Source organism: Pseudonaja textilis, chromosome Z, assembly GCF_049901715.1.
Source record: "Pseudonaja textilis isolate UNSWEBS1 chromosome Z, rPseTex1.2, whole genome shotgun sequence".
NCBI classification, from domain to species: Eukaryota; Metazoa; Chordata; class Lepidosauria; order Squamata; family Elapidae; genus Pseudonaja; species Pseudonaja textilis.
Genome location: NC_142008.1, coordinates 76,555,755 through 76,572,125, shown reverse-complemented (window position 1 = coordinate 76,572,125; position 16,371 = coordinate 76,555,755). Strand labels below are relative to the sequence as shown.

Here is a 16,371-nt window from a genome sequence, read left to right as displayed (position 1 = left end):
AGCTGGGGAGGGGGTATCAAGGCTTCTCAGGTGGCTGCCGCTGCCAGCACCTTCAATGTCCTGACTGAAGCTGGTGCTCGCCACACCATGGGAGAAATGAGAGACCCAGTTGTCCCCAGTTGTCCTGCAGAGCCCACCGCTGCTTGAGTGGGGAGGACAAGTAGAAGAATGGTGAGCCCCAGGGAGTAGGTGAGACAGGACTGGCTGATTGGGGTGGAGGGATCATGGCTGCTCAGGTGGCTGCTGCCACCATCTCACTGCCAGCAGCTTGGGTGCCCCAACTCTCCCTCCCGTTCCCCCTCTCTCTCAGCACAGAATGAAGAACGAAGCGAGGTGGTGAAGGGGTGGAGGACGAAGCAAGGCAGGGAGTGCAGAGCTGCCCCACCTGCCCTGCCCCAGCTTACCTGAGGGCCCTGCAGCCAGGCCACTGATGTCAAAGTCTCATCCCCCCACCCCCACCCAGGTCAACCACATCCTTTTACTAACCAGCCTTTCAGCTCCATTCACTTCCATGGCATGTAGGACAACTAAAGCAGTCTGTGGGACTATGATAAAAAAAATAGTTCAGACTTTCCAACCTCTCACAAAAAAAAAAAAAAAAACAACTCATGAGGTTGGAAGGTCTGAACTTTTTTTTTTTTATTGTAGTCCCCCAGACTACTTTTGTTGCACTGTATGTGCCAATGAAGAACTGGGCCTGTGCCCTCACCTGTCCACCCAGATGGCATGTAGCAGGCTGAAGTGACGCAGGCTAGATTCGTACATTTTCCAGAATGGCCATATGAGATGGATTCAGCCTTATTGTGGGCCAGATCCAGCCCATGGGCCTTGAGTTTGACACCCCTGCTTTAAACTGTATGGTTGAGTAAAAGCTGTTAATGAGTACTCAAATTTCAACCACTTTGTAAGGGATATGGGACCCTCTATTGAGACTTTGCAAAATCTTTTATTCCAGGTATTATCTAGTTTTCCACATGATTTCCCCGTCTTTTCATTTTGTTTTCTATATTATTGCTCCTAGCAAACTGAGCATTATAACTCCAGAATCAATATATCAACAAGATAATGATTAAACACAAGTAGAGTTAGGGTAAGCTAAATTAATTCATAACAAGCTCTGTTTCACAGCAGAAAACTATTCAAGCATTTATCACTTATTTACTGGAGTGTGATACAGTCATTATTCCTGTGTGTCAGGAGTGGTACAATTTTTATATTCACCAATAAAAAAAGATTTAATAAAAGGTTTTTTTAAAGGAAATGAAAAATAGGATTCTTAAAAGCAATAAATGGCATTAAGTATTATACATTAAAACGTCTATCTACCTATAGACATGAAATACAGAAGAAATAAAATGAAGACTGGGATAATTGATACATATATTCCTTTTCCACAAGAGCTTTCACAACATTTCAGGTCACTTACTTGTACTCGAGTGACATGTAGATACATGATGCATGCCACCAGGAAGCACATGCAAAACACTAAGAGAATGAGGACTATGGTACTCCTAGAAAAAAAGAAAGAAAACTAAGTCATGGCACACAAATAAAAGCAAATTCTTCACATTAGTAGAATCTATTTAAATATCAAGGATTTTTCTTTCTCAATATGTAAGTTCCTCAATTATTCTTTTTCTGCTGTTCATTTTTAGTAGAATTATTATTTTTTGCATATAATTAATAGAACAATGGTTCTTTAAAAATAATGTAAAACAGGTCCTCTGTGAATAAAGTTTACTATGATTGCTTTTAAGAATAATGTGTTTAGACATAATCCATTTGATATGGAGACATAAGGACAACTCAGCCTTCCAAGATGAGTAAAATGAGGACCCAGATTGTAGAGGGCAACATGCTGACTCTCTAAAATGCATAAAGAGGGCTGTAAAGCACTAAGAAGTGGTATATAAGTCTAAGGGCTACATTCTTTGTTTTCTGTAAATAGATTTTATAAAATTTTCACGGCCCTCCTGAGCTCCATTTTCACTGGCAGAGCACTGCAGGAGGCCATTACAGCCAAAAATAGAGCCCAGGAGGACCCCCTCCTAAGCTCTGTTTTTGCTAGCAGTGCTAGCAAAACAAACTACTAGCAAAAGTGGCATTTGATCACAAGGCAAGGAGGCATTGAGAAATGCTTCCCCTTTTGCATTTGAGCATCCAAGAAGGGATGGGAAAGGAGAAAAGGAAAGAGGAAAGAAAAAGAAGGAAAGATGGGAAGAAAAAATGAAGGAAAAAGAAGAAAGGAGGGAAAGGAAGAAGAATGAAGAGAGAAGGAAAAAGAAGAAAAGGGAAGAAGGAAGAAAGGATATTATGTGAGGGAGGGAGGGTCTGAGGGAAGTCCTACCTTAGCACTTGGCCACCAGAAACCCTGCTGCCCTTTTGCCATCCCCTTGCCTACTTCTCCTGACCTCTCCTAGTTGTCTCCCATCCTATCTCTGAGGATGCTTTGGTTATAAAGGCAGGTCTCCTCACATGAAAAAGGAGTGGGCCTCCCTCTGACTCACACTTTGCTCTTCTCACACACCATGAGCAACCTAGCCAAGGAGAGGAGAACAACAAGCAGCAGCTTCGAGGAGGAGGTAAGTGCAGCTGGAAAACCTCTCTGGGAAGCGGGTTGGGCTGGGGGTCCTTGCGCCCTGGGACCTTGATGGCCGGGCTGAGCGCGTGCCCTCTGCTGCCTAGGGCTCTGGACAGCCTAGGCCACCATCTGGGGGTACTGTGTGGCCTGACAGGGATAGCGAGGCTTCTCTGGAGGACAAGGATTTGGCACTCTCCCTGGTCTCACCTTTCTCTGCTGGAGACAGTGGATCCCCCCAGCCCTGCCCAGGCCACCACAGGTGCCCCTGACATGGGCAATGTTGAACTGGCCACACCCACCCAGCCAGACACCTCCTGCCCCTCAAGGTCAAACACAACCCTAATGCAGTCTTCAGTGAAATCAAGTTTGATACGCCTGTGCTATATCCTGCAACAATTCTACAATACTCTTTCTAATACCTTTTAGTGGAATGAAGTTATTTGGGTAGCTGCATTTTCATAATTTGACATAGCTGTAATAATAGCTTACAGTTCTTCCAAGGGCAATGTTTGATTCTACTTATATATAATGTCTATTGTCTTTGTCTTCTACTTCCTTTATTCTGCCAAACATCCATTTTTTTCCTGATGGCTTTAATCAATATTAACTGAACATAAATAAATTATTTAATAGTATGATTCTTTTACATATACACGAGACAAAATATAAACTATGTACTGTAATTTGCTTTTTTACTTTTTGATTTTTTTTTGAATAAATTAGTTTCATAAAGCATTAACTTAATTCTTTTAGAAAGTCCTTAGCACAGTGTGGAAGTATTTCTTTCAAATTGAGGCAAGTCATTAACCACTCTTTCTGTCAGAAAGAAGCCATAATCATTATATATAGTTAGCACTTTCAGTTTGCATTATTTGATGAATGAATGTAACAATGTTGAGTTCAAACTGCTTTTATATTTCAGCAGAAAGAAATAGATAAAATAAATAAACAAAGAAAAAAAAACAAAGAAAGAAAAAATAGCCTATGGATGAACATCATGAATGTGCTAATTCTCACCTGAAATAAATATTTAAAAAACTTCTATGAGCTATTCTTTTCCCTAAATAAAAAAATCCCTGATCTCAATCTGTATTAAGACACCATATGGTTGTACCAGAGGGGGAAAAGTAAATAAATTATGGCATACATTTTATACATAATCTGTTTAACCCTTGGATTTTTTTTAGACTGATTTTATGATGCACTGAATCTTTGGCTCTTAAATTTCCATGAGCATTAGAAAAGCAGATATTGCTCTGTTAAATTTTCCTAACTCCAAGATGAAAGTATGAACAAAAGCAAATTTGCTTCTTATTATGAATGAATGTAGAAATGCCTTTGTTTTATTACTTCATACAAGATTTGTTTTTCCACAAGCAATCCACTGCATTAGCTTTGTTCCCAATAATTTCAGTTAAAGAGCAATGGAAACTTTTCAAAGCTAAAGGACATTAATTGAGGGTTGTTTAGTATGTTGGATAGAATTTAAGAATTAAACACTTTTAATGAATACAGAGCACATTCAAAATACTTATATACCAGTATAAATGCACTTGGCATTTAAATTATTGGAAACAAAATAACTTACTGTGGAATTATTAAAAGGTAGACAAGGCCAAATAAGGCAGCTAGAATCAATGACAAGACTACAGCACTGGTGAAATATTCATCCTGAAGTTGGTGATACTGTGAATGAAAGAGGGAAAGGAGAGAGATGGATTTAGTTAGCCATTTGTTTTGTGTTTTGTAATTCTGAAGATACAAATAATTGTGCTAAAAATGAAGTACAAAAAGTGATTTAAAATCCTGAAGTTTGCCAGTTACATATTTCTTTTTAAATATTTATAGTTAGCCCAGAGTTAGGGGGAAAATCCTCTTCTAAGCTTCAGAATATTTTGAAAATCAGAATAAGTTTTTACATTACTTCTTATCTTGGAATCAGGAAAAGGGAAAAAAATCCCAGATAAATGTGTTATCCTTGAAAGTATGTTGTGTGCTATTCAGAAAACATCAAAGGCCAGCTGTAGCCTCTTTACATATCAGACTGGGAAGGAGAGGTGGAATGATATCTTTGCAGTTATCTCAGATCTCAGAAATTTTATTACATAGCAGCCTTCATTTCCACCCAAAGCTCACATGATTTTTGATGGTTTAATTACATTGGAAATATTAATTGGAAGTATTAATATTTTATTAACTGTCATTAATATACTTTCTGTAGGAGCAGACTTTACAATTATCCACATTGATTTCAGAGAGCTTCCACAAAGCTAGGATTTAAATATTTTTAAATATGTTGTATATTGTGATTCATTCAAAATTATAGAAAAAGACAGTTGAATAAAGGTACAATAATTTTAAAGAAGAAATAACTCAGTGGAGAAGACAAATTCACTTCTGAGATTAGGAGAAAAGATCAGCTTGAAGAGGATTTGTTGCATTTACAAGAAAGCTCTCTGGTTTCTTAATGAAATCATGAAAAATATTGACATCCTTTCCTCAAAAGAAAATATTTTTTTCCTTAGTGAAACTGTTTATTTAGGATGAAGCCAACCCTACTTTATCACAAGCTGTGTTTTTGTTTATCGCTACAATTTGTTTGTGAAACATTGTCTCTTACAAAATACACAAATACTATATAATTAATTTTGAATCAAAGCCAGTCCCAACAAACAATACCACAACTTAGTAGCAGTAGCTTGTAAAAACAGAAGTGATTAAACAGTTGTAGGGGGAACTGCCAAATATTAACTGAATAAAGAAAAAAAGAGTACGCATTTGTTGTGTGTTGGTCTTCTCAGATAAAAAATTTGAAACATGAAGTGCTAATATGACAAAGCTCTGCTCCAAGTTTCTTTCAATTATTTTTTTTGCAAAATAGGTGAGTTTTGATCTTAAATTATGAAAGGGTTACAATATCCTGATAATTTAAATAAGAAATCAGGGTCCTACACTCAGGAAAAAAAACAACTATCTGATATCACAAAGGTATATTTTATTGCTTTGCCCTTACATGTAAAGAAAGAAGGAAGAGGATCTAGAGATTACAAACACAAAGGTTACATTTACTCATTGCTGTAACACCAAGGCAAGATTTAATACCCTACCTAACTTGGAACATTACCACAATAAATTAAAACCACAGTGATGAAATAATAATTATGTGATGAATGAAGCCAATTCTTTCCTGAAAGTACTTTCTGCATTTTTGTCCTTTCAGCTGAAGAACACTGTACAAAATATCTAAGGACCTCCGGTTTGGAAGTCTAAATCTTTCATTTACAAAAAGATGAAACCACGTTGAAGTATATATAGAAAGGAAAAATACTTCAACCACGGAAAGAAGCTAATAATGTGTTGCTACTAAAAGAAGATCAAGATGTTATGAAGACAAAGAATTACAGACCAATTTCATTTTTAAACAAGTACTACAATCTCTTTGCTGCAGCTTTGGCAGAAAGATTAAAGGAGATTTTACAGGTATATTCATAAAGACCAATCTGACTTTCTGCCAAAAGACAATTTAGGGATAATGTAAGAACTGCTTTGAATATTATCAAATATTTACAATATCATAATGAGAAACAGGCACCTCTAATAATCTTAGATACAGAGAAGGCCTTTGACAATATACATGGGGCTTTTATGTTTAAAGTGTTAGAAGAAATGGACTTTGGAGAGAACTTTATTTAAAGGGTCAAAGCTGTTTATATGTCAAAACAAGGAAAATTTGTTATCAGTGGTGATTTAACTAATTCATGTGAAATTCAAAAGGATAAGGATGCCCCCGTCTCTTTTGTTGTTTATTTTGTTGCAGGAAGTTTTGAACAGAGATATTGGGCAAGATGAAAAAATAACAGATATAAGTATCAAGAAAGAATGTTATAAATTGAGGGCATTTGCTAATGATTTGGTTATATTCCTGCAAGACTCAAAAAACAATATAGAATATTTGATGAGGAAATTAAATGAGCTTGGGGCTATAGCAGGTTTTAAAATAAACAAACAGAAAACAATGCTGATTAAGAATATGTCTTCTTAGGACTGTGACATATTGACTAAAAAGTATGGTTTTTAGGGCCAGGAAAAAGGTGGAATACTTGGCGTTTATGTTGACAAACAGAAACACAAAACTGTTTCAAAATAATCATGCACCTCTCTAGAATGATTTAAAAAGGACTTACTAAGATGGGACAAATTGCATTTATCACTATTGGATAGAATTTGCGTAATTAAGATGAGTATCTTACTAAAGATGCTTTTACTGTTTCAGACATTACTAATACTTGCTACTGATATTCCATTTAAACAATGGCAGAGATATATTTCCAAATTTATATGGCAAAGAAAAAAACCCCCCAAGAATTAGACATACTGTAAACTATTGCAAGATTCTAAGAAAAGAGATGGTTTGAGTTTATCAGATTTGAAACTGTATTTCGATGCTTGTTATTTGGTCTGGCTAACCTCCACAATAAAAGGCTACTTAGTTTAGAAGGTCATGAACTAAGGTTTCAATGGCACAGTTATTTATGGTAAATAAATAAAGTTAAAGTAAATTTTGATTTTAACAACCATTTTGTTAGATGTGCTATTCTAAGGATTTGGAATAAGTATACAACAGGGTTTTCTACAAAGATGCCTCTTTGGGTGTTCTCCCAAGAAACCTTTTTCAGAAAAGAAATGGTGATGAAGCTGGACTGATGGACTTATGGTAAAATATCTTTTAATTTTGGTGATCCTACCCTCAAGCTTAAGGAAGAGCTAGAATCAGAAGGACATGTCTGCCTTTGGTTTACATATTTACAATTGAAAGAAATATTTAAATTTGATAAAAAAGAGATATAGATTTGACTTTGTTAAAAATAAATTGGATAACTTACTGTGTGGTAGTGATGAACGTATTATTGCTAAGGTTTATAAAGCATTATTGAAATTGAATTTGTAAAGTGAACAAGAAAAGCACTGTATGATTCAGTGGGCAATTTCTTTGGATGTAATGCAATGCTTGATCAATGGGAGAATGTATGGATGAAAGGTTTAAAATTCACATTAAATTACAATTTAAAAGAAAATTTATATGATGTATTGCTGGTATTTAAACACTAAACAAGTTATCCAGAATCTATAAAGGTACTTCAATTGAATGTTGGAAACATAAATATAAAAAAAGGACCTTTTATCCATGGGTGCCCAGCAAATCGTGCCCCTGGCTGGCCCTGCCCCTCTCTACCCAGTCAGTCCTTGTGGCATATGAACAACATTGTGCGTATGCCCGACATTTCTGACTGCGTTCTTCCCCGCCCAGTCACTCCTCAAGGTATTTTGTTCCCCTCCTGATGATCAGCTGTTCCTATGATGAGCTGTGCCAGGATTTTCTTTACTTACTTACTGCTTCACCCAGGAGGCTTTCCTGAGGCCCAGGAAGGCAAAAAATGGAGTGGGCACAGCACTGGTGCCAAAAAGGAACCACACCCACCCAGTCACATGGCCACACCCACCTAGCCATACCCACAGAACCGGTTGTTACAAAATTTGAATCCCACGCCCGCTTTTATCATTTATGGTGGATATATGTTAAAGCAAAAAAAAAAAAAAATCAAGAGTAGGATTCATATTCTAATACAATTCTTAAAATGAATATAAAGATAAAAAAAAAATTCTTTTGGTTTAATAGAAAAAGACTTGGAAAAAAATTGGAACTTTGATGTTATATATGTTGATGGCAGCAAGATTATTTTATGCATAAAAATAGGACATTTCAATCCCCACAATCTAACTAACATTAAAAAAACAACAACCCATAAGTACTTTTGTTTCTACTTGAAACTGCTTCTGGACTTTGTGCTTGAGGTAAAAAAAAAAATTAACCTTGGATTTTGGGTTTTACTGTTTAGATAGGGGATTTTTTTTGTTATAGAAATGGTTAGTTTATACTATTATATAAAAGTAAAAAGTTGAGGTTTGATTTTACAACTTTATTCTAGTGCACTAGAGGTAGTCGGACGTCAATGTCTTTTTTCTTTTTTCCCTTCTTTTCTACCCTTCTCCTTTTCCCTTTCCCTCCCTTATTTTTTCTATTATTTGCTATTTTTTGTATTTTATATTGTAAACTAAGAAAAAACTGCAAACACACAAAAAGATGCAATCTTTAAGAAAAGTCTCACCTACCTTTTGCTCACGTTCTATCTGCTTATATCTTAGAGTAAAAAAGTTTAGATCTGCCATTTCTGATTCAGTTTGCCGAGCCTCTATTAAGCGGCTGATATACCGGTTAACTCGGGTTCCAGGAGTGTTATATACAACATTTGTAGAAAAAGAGGAACGATTCCTGAGTTTTTCAGAGGCTGTCCTTAATGCCCTTCTCTGTGGCAAAAATTAAAAATAAATGATGAGTGACAGGACTAACAATATATTTGAAAGATTAAACAACACTGTATTCTAGCATTAAATGGGCTACTGATTGCTCTGCCTTGTGAAAAATCTATAAACTTACAAAAAAAAAAAAAAAAAACAGCAATAGCAGCCAATATTTAGTGGCCACCCTCAGACTGATTAATATCAGGTGCTATAATTTGTGAAATGTGGGGGGAAATGTAATTTATTGCCTAATTTTATTAGCTATTCTGAATTCTTTCCATCATGACTTTATTTTTTAATTTTTTAAAATGTCCATAGGGACATACGTTCTTAATATATTTTTTCAATTATAGAAATGGTAATGGAGAACTTTTATATGGAATTTGTGCTTCACAGAATCACCAAGAATCGTGTTGGGAAACTGAAAGTCTTGTAACAGTTCTAACTTCTTCATGTAAATAGCAACCTCAATTATGTTTAAAGATACATTGATTCCTTCGTTATAAGACCTGGATTAAGCTTCCCTCTAATCATTTTGGAAGCCAATAGTATCTGAAAACAAGTTTAAAACTAATGTGTGAGAGGAAAGCAATATATCACAGACATTTCTCCTGTAATATTTAATTTCCTGGATAAGTGGGCAGAAATAATAATTTAGAAAGGAAGCTTTTCAAATTTGGCTGTTCTTGCCATTCACTCCTCAGTGAAAGACCTATAAGAATACTGCCCTGTGCTTGGTGGAACAAAATGGTGTAATATCTCCACCTAGCGGGAAAATTAAATATACATTTATTTATTGTAATATAAAATTGATTGATGGATTATTTTTAGAGGGAACAGACTTTAGGATGAAACCAAGCCACATTTTTTTTTAATATTTAGCAACAGAGAAAGATTATGTTCGATATAAAATCAGGAAATGTTTAAGACTTATTTGATCTTAGGTCCTGCAATAGAGACAAATTTCATCTGCATTTCTTTCAGTGACAATGACAGTTGTATGTAAAAGTTGTCTTGTTCTATAGTTCCTGAGTCTATATCTCTATTTAATAATCTACATTCATTAATATTAATTATTAATATTCCATAATGGCCATTCCAACAGTTCAACATTCATTTAATTTATTATTTCAAAAGGAAATATTATTGGAATTGTGGGGAAGTTGTAAAAGCGAGTTGTTAAACCAATTCTCGTTAGCTTTGTAGTTTATTTCCAAATTTTGGACTGCTCCTGCTTTATTGCTAAGTAGAAATCTCTGTATAAATAGTATATGGATACGGCATTAAAATGGACAGTAGAAGAAGCAATTATCATTTATTTCTATCCCTTCATTAATTAGTGAGGGGAAAATGTCTTCAACAGACAAGTCTGCAACAAACATAAAAACATAGGATTTCGGTCACGTGATTGCAGCAAGCAATTTATTTTTTTCTCCATGTCACTAATTATAACATGTTTAGGCAATCATGCAATACCTGGAAACATTATTTTATAAATAAATTTTATGGAAAAATAAACCAATAAACTTGAAATTAAAAAGTATATTAAGAAGTGGAGGGTGTTCAAGACAAAATGATTTTATGCAAGGATGCTAACCAGAAATAATTTTTGATTCTTTAATATGGATTTAATGCCGAAGGAGATTATGAAAATCCAGTGCTATTTATAGAAAAACTCATATAGCAACTCTATCCAATGCAATTTGGCTAGAGATTACAGACAGAAACACATATTAGTTTCCACTTTCATTCAAAAATGAGATCCAGCCCAGTGAATTTTTAATGAGACATCTTTGGCAACAAAGATATTTAGCTCCTTAACCAAATCTTCCCTTCCACATACAAGGGCATAAAAAGTGTTCTGATCTGAATGCCATTGGTAATTTTATTGAGCTGGAGTCAAAAAGAAAACCAAATATCTGTACGTATTTAAGAATTTTTAGTTTTGATTTTTTTTAAAAAAACCTAACTTTTAAAAAAATATTTCTGTTTAAAAAAAATGTATTTCTTGTGTCAATTATTTCTACTACATCAAATTTTTTAAAATAGTTTATTCTTTGTTCCAAAAGAGATATAACTAAAGTTACTTCTAATTGTTGCATTTCTATTTGCTTCAGTTTATTCTTCAATGTGGTTGATTAGTTTTGCATGGCTGTCTTCTAGCTGATGCTAAAGAAAAGAAGTCATGAATAAATGGTTTGGCTGAAATCCATTCTACAATGGATAATAAAAAGATAGAAAGTATTAATTTGTTTTAAGATGCTTTTCAGATGACACTTAAGTTTAACATCTTCTTGTAGTAAATTGTTAAATTTCCTTAATAATTATTTATTTTGTTAATCTTAAAATTGTTGGATTATAATCTGTATAGATGAAGGGTACAGCTTCCACATTTATAAATTTGGATAAGGATGGAATGAAAGCTCAACACATATCTATTTTTGAGTACATTTTATGAAGAGATGAATAGTAAGAATATATTTATTTTCTAAAGTTGAATTGCATTGTCATATATGATAGCAACATATAATCTGAACATTTTTGGATGCTTAGCATGTCCCTTTGAATAGTCCATATTTATCTAAATTCAAGGACAAGCAGCTGCTCATATTGCCACAAATTAAAATATCTCTCCTGCAATTCAAGAAATAATTGGATTATTTTTTTTGAGAGGCAGAAAATTTGGTTATATTAACATTTGGAGTATAAATTGAAGCAATTATTTTTCTTTGTTCAGTCTGTAATCATCTTTTTCTGAATGGACAGTTAAGGCTGTTGATGCTAGTTGAAAATATCTTTATATGATTCATAATGCCTGATATTAAATTAATTGATGAAGAAAGAACTGCTGTTTGATCTATTTTTGATGCCCAAAAGACTTCTGGGTAGAACAGAATATTTCATCTATATTTAATATTTTTCCTTTAAGACTAGATGTTAAAAGTCTAATATCTCTTTTATTTTTAAATATATCCAGTAGGACATCTGGAAGAATCTCAATTACTGCATTACCAAATTTAAAGGGATTTGAGTTATTATAACTGTGATTATTTAATTCTTATTAAGAAGCCTTGTGGAACTGTCAAAGAGTACCATGATTTTCCTATGTAGTTAGTTTGATATTGGATGTATTGATCTATATACAAAGGATATTTTGAGTATAAAGACAGTTAGAATTTAACTTGTTATTATGTGCTGATGACAGATGCAAAGAATGAATTAAGTAGCTCTGTTTTCTCCCTGCTGCCATCACTTCCTTGCCATATTCTCCCATTTGTAGACCTGGGTTTCTTTAACTGTTATTCTTTTTTATATATTGAAAAAATCTTTTACATTATTTTTGACATTTGTTATAAATCTTGGTTTACTCTGAGCCTTAGCTTTCCTGACTTCATCTTTGCAGTTTTAGGTTATTTGTTCATATTCTTCCTTAGTTATGAGTCCCTCTTTCCATTTTTTAATATTTGTCCTTTTTGTGTTTCAAGGATTAGGGCTATCGGAGAGTTCTTTGTATAACAATGTGGTTTCTTTTTGGATTTCTTATTTTTCTTTTTCAGTGGTATTATGCTGGATTGGACTTTATAATCAAATTTTTCAGAATTTCCCAAGATGTTTGAATTGTTTTCCCTTTTAAGATTTTTCTCGTGGAATCTTTTCCAAGTTTTCTTGAAATCAGACTCTTAGACTTTTTATTAAAGTTTAAGACACTAGTTTAATTTTATTCTATTGATTGTGTTGTATTATACTGAATTCCAATATGGCACAATCACTTTCCCCTAAAGTTCCTGCAACATCAATTTTTGTTAGTAAGAATTAAATCTAATATAGCTGATCCTCTAGTTCCTTCTTCTATCTTTTGAATATCGAAGTTGTCAGCTAGGCTTGTCAGGAACTTGTTTGATCTCCCTTGATGCAGAGTTTGTCTCACAGTTGAAGTCAGAGCAATTAAAGTCCCCTATTGCTATTTGCTTTGTTATTAAATTAATTCTAAATCAAATAATTAATATATATCCAGAATATTATAAGTTTTGAACATTGCAAAAGTTTATGTTTTAATAATAGCTAATTAATCTTATTCTAGTTTATATTTCCAGCGACAGAAGGATTTATTTATACCTTTTTTGGTACAAATGCAAAACAACCAGTAATCCACAATATTATTTAGCAATAGCAATGGCACTTAGACTTACAGTATATACTGCTCCATAGTGCTTTAGCACTCTCTGAATGGTTTACAAACATCAGCACTTTGCCTCCAATAATCTGGGTCCTCATTTGACTGACCTCAGAAGGATGGAAGGCTGAGTCAACCCTAACCACTGCACCACCATCATGGCTGTATTATTTTTCATATATAGTAAGAATATTTAAAACATATGAAATGGATTTATTAATAACAGCTGTTTATAGAGACTGATTGCAGAGTTTTAATCTCATAGGAATTGATAATATCACCTTATAATTTGGGTGTTTGTAAGGCTGATAAATGCCACAGGTGCCATGTTAAAAAATATTGCAGTTGTAAATCCTACCACAAGGTTGCACTTCAAGATGGTATTTTTCTTTTCACATACAAGATTTTCTCTCTCTGTGTGTGTGTTCAAATAAGTTTTTGACCTGGTCACTGCTTGGAACTTTTTTTTGACAAGATTTTTAGGAAGTGATTTGCTATTACCTGCTTTCTACAGCTAAGGGAGAGTGGCTAGCCCAGTATGTCTAAGCAGGGCTGGAATTTACAGTCTACCAATTTCTAGCCTGATATGTTAACTACTATACCAAATTGGCTCTCTTAGAATGTGGCTAATTGAGAATGTTTTAAAATGTTAGTTATCAAGTGCAGAACACTAGTAATAGTGGAAAATATTTAGATTCCTGTTCTCTGGCCATGTTCCATATTGTTCTGACCTAGGCTTCCTTAGAAAGCACAGAACATAATCTTAATCCTGGCAAAACCTCTTTTATTTCCACAGCTGTGTATTACATTCATTCACAAGACTTCACATGCAGTCTTTCAGGGGAATGTTGATAAACATCCACCTTATCAAACTTGGAATGCGGCCAGAGAACTAATTGCCAGACTTGACACAGAGTCAAGCAGGATTTTTCAAAGCTTGTATTTTGAGCAAACGAACTGAATTGCTTCCTGCTCACATCCCATTCACTTCTCTTTTATGTCCTATGGGAGAGGCCAATCATCTCCAAGGTGTGGCCTTACTTCTGAGTTGACCCTGCTTTCTCAATTGTTCTTATCTTCTACTAGCTCTGCCCATGTGCAGGCTGGGAACCGGTTTCATAACCTCCCCTACATCACTGCTGTCCGAACCCGAAGGAAGCTGCTGACTGCCAGCCTGCCCTGGCCCCATCTCTGCCTCTGATGCAGCGCCCTGCTCTGGATCTTCCTCAGCATCCCAACCTGGCCCAGGTTCCTCCCCAACCTCCTCTCTACTGTCCGACTCTGCTGCCAGCTCCGTCAGCTGGCACAACACATATTTGTTGGATGTTGGCTTTTCATTTATAATTTTGTTAATAGTTTTGAGAAAGGAAATAAGATTTAAAACTGTGAATGTGATGTATTAAAAACACTGTTTTATTATGATGAAAAAATATTGTTCTGAATTTAAAAATTGAAAATGTATATTCATTCTCTGTGGCTGTGTATCAGTGTATGCATTGAATTGGGTGTGAAAAACTACATGTAAATTATTGTATTCTTAAATATTACTTTTTTCATAGAGTATATTTTACTTTTTCTTGTAAATTTTCTGTACTCAAGCTCTGTTCTCTCTCTATCTCCTTGCACTGTGTCTGTGTCTGTGTGTTTTATGTATATCATATAAATACCCATTCATCAGAGGTAGTATTCAACAGGTTCTAACCAGTTCTGGGGAACCGGTAGCGGAAATTTTGAGTAATTCGGAATACCACCTCTGACTGGCCCTGCCCTCATCTATTCTCTGCCTCCCTAGTCCCAGATGATTGGTTGGATTTTCTTTTGTTGCCCTGCACAGGAAATGGAGCTGGAAACCAGATTAGTGGGGTGGGGAGAGAATGGGGATTTTACAGTATCCTTTCCCTGGAGTGGGGTAGAAATGGAGATTTTGCAGTATATCCTTCCCTTGGAGTGCAGTGGGAATGGAGATTTTACTGTATCCTTCCCCTGCCAAGCCTGCCAAGCCAAGCCATGTCCACCAAGCCATACCTATAGAACCAGTAGCAAAAAAAATTGAATCCCACCACTGCCATTCATTATTCTTTAAAGAATATTTGCTGAATTAAACATATATACCTTGTCATCATCTTCACAAGTCATCACGTTGGAGAAGGGAATTTCAGCTTTAAACATTTTGCGACAGTGCATCAGCTGAACTAAGAGGTAACAAACAGTCTTGAACTTCATTCTTTTGGCAGGCTTTATGTCAGAGAGAATAAGCCCTGGAAATATCTGGAAAGATATATATACAACAACATCTAATTATTTTTATAAATAATTATTTTTAAGTTAATGTCCAAAATGTATAGAAATTCATGATATACTATCATAACATAAGCAGTAATTTTTCACAGAGCAAACCACTTGACAGCATTATAGCATATCCAACTTAATTCAAATGATTTAGGAAAAGAGATAATAATTGATCCAATAGTATTCAGTATGTTTTCTGGCTAACTGGAGAACTGAATCCAAATAATCAAATAATCAGGAATCAGAAACATTACTTACAGTTTGAAGGAAGTCACCTGCATCAGCTTTTACAGAAAAATGTAAAATTGACTATATAATTAATAATAGCAATTTATGTCACATAAGGCCTATATCAGCAACATAGTATAAATAAGCTTACAATGACCTTCTTAATTGCTTATATATCCTTGTCTTGCTATGTTCACCAAAACCTGTCCTTTCCTCTGAAATCTAACCCCGTATACAAACCAGAGTTTGGAACACAGCTCTCAGATAATATTCATCTCCAACAGCTTTATAATTTCTTTGGACCAAAGTTGAAGATATAGACAGTTGCATTTGATTTTAAGGTAATGCACTGCATGGAGATGTTTATTTCTCCTTTACTGTTTGTTGTCCCCAAAGAAAATATACTGTGAAACTATAATTAGTTCAGAATACAAAAAAGGTGGAATAGCCCTGTTCTGTTTTCTCACTACAATTTTCTTGATCTATATCTGTTCATGTAGAATAAGTATTCATTCTGACATGCATTTGAATTACTTTCTTCATCATTGTTAGGATTTATTTATTTATTTAGAGACAGTTCATGTTGCTATAGAACTATTCATATTGAGAGTGGAAATATTTTCCCATAAACAGTTTAAGTTAATTACAAAATGCAATCACCCATTTGAATTCATTAGCTAAAACATTTAACAGTTAATATACTAGGTTAACATCCTACTCAAGCAGGAGACCTTATACC

The 16,371-nt window shown here is 34.6% G+C and overlaps 1 protein-coding gene across 1 annotated transcript in view; it reads right to left on the bottom strand.

Annotated features, from left to right (window-relative positions):
• The window catches only part of ADCY1 (adenylate cyclase 1), a 251,325-nt gene that overhangs the window by 27,710 nt on the left and 207,244 nt on the right, over window positions 1-16,371 (bottom strand). The window contains exons 8-11 of the mRNA XM_026702318.2: window positions 15,228-15,383; window positions 8,753-8,947; window positions 4,170-4,267; window positions 1,427-1,511 (exon numbers count right to left, since the gene is read on the bottom strand). Of these exons, the coding sequence (XP_026558103.1) occupies window positions 1,427-1,511; window positions 4,170-4,267; window positions 8,753-8,947; window positions 15,228-15,383 (534 nt within the window). The remainder of the gene's footprint in view (window positions 1-1,426; window positions 1,512-4,169; window positions 4,268-8,752; window positions 8,948-15,227; window positions 15,384-16,371) is intronic.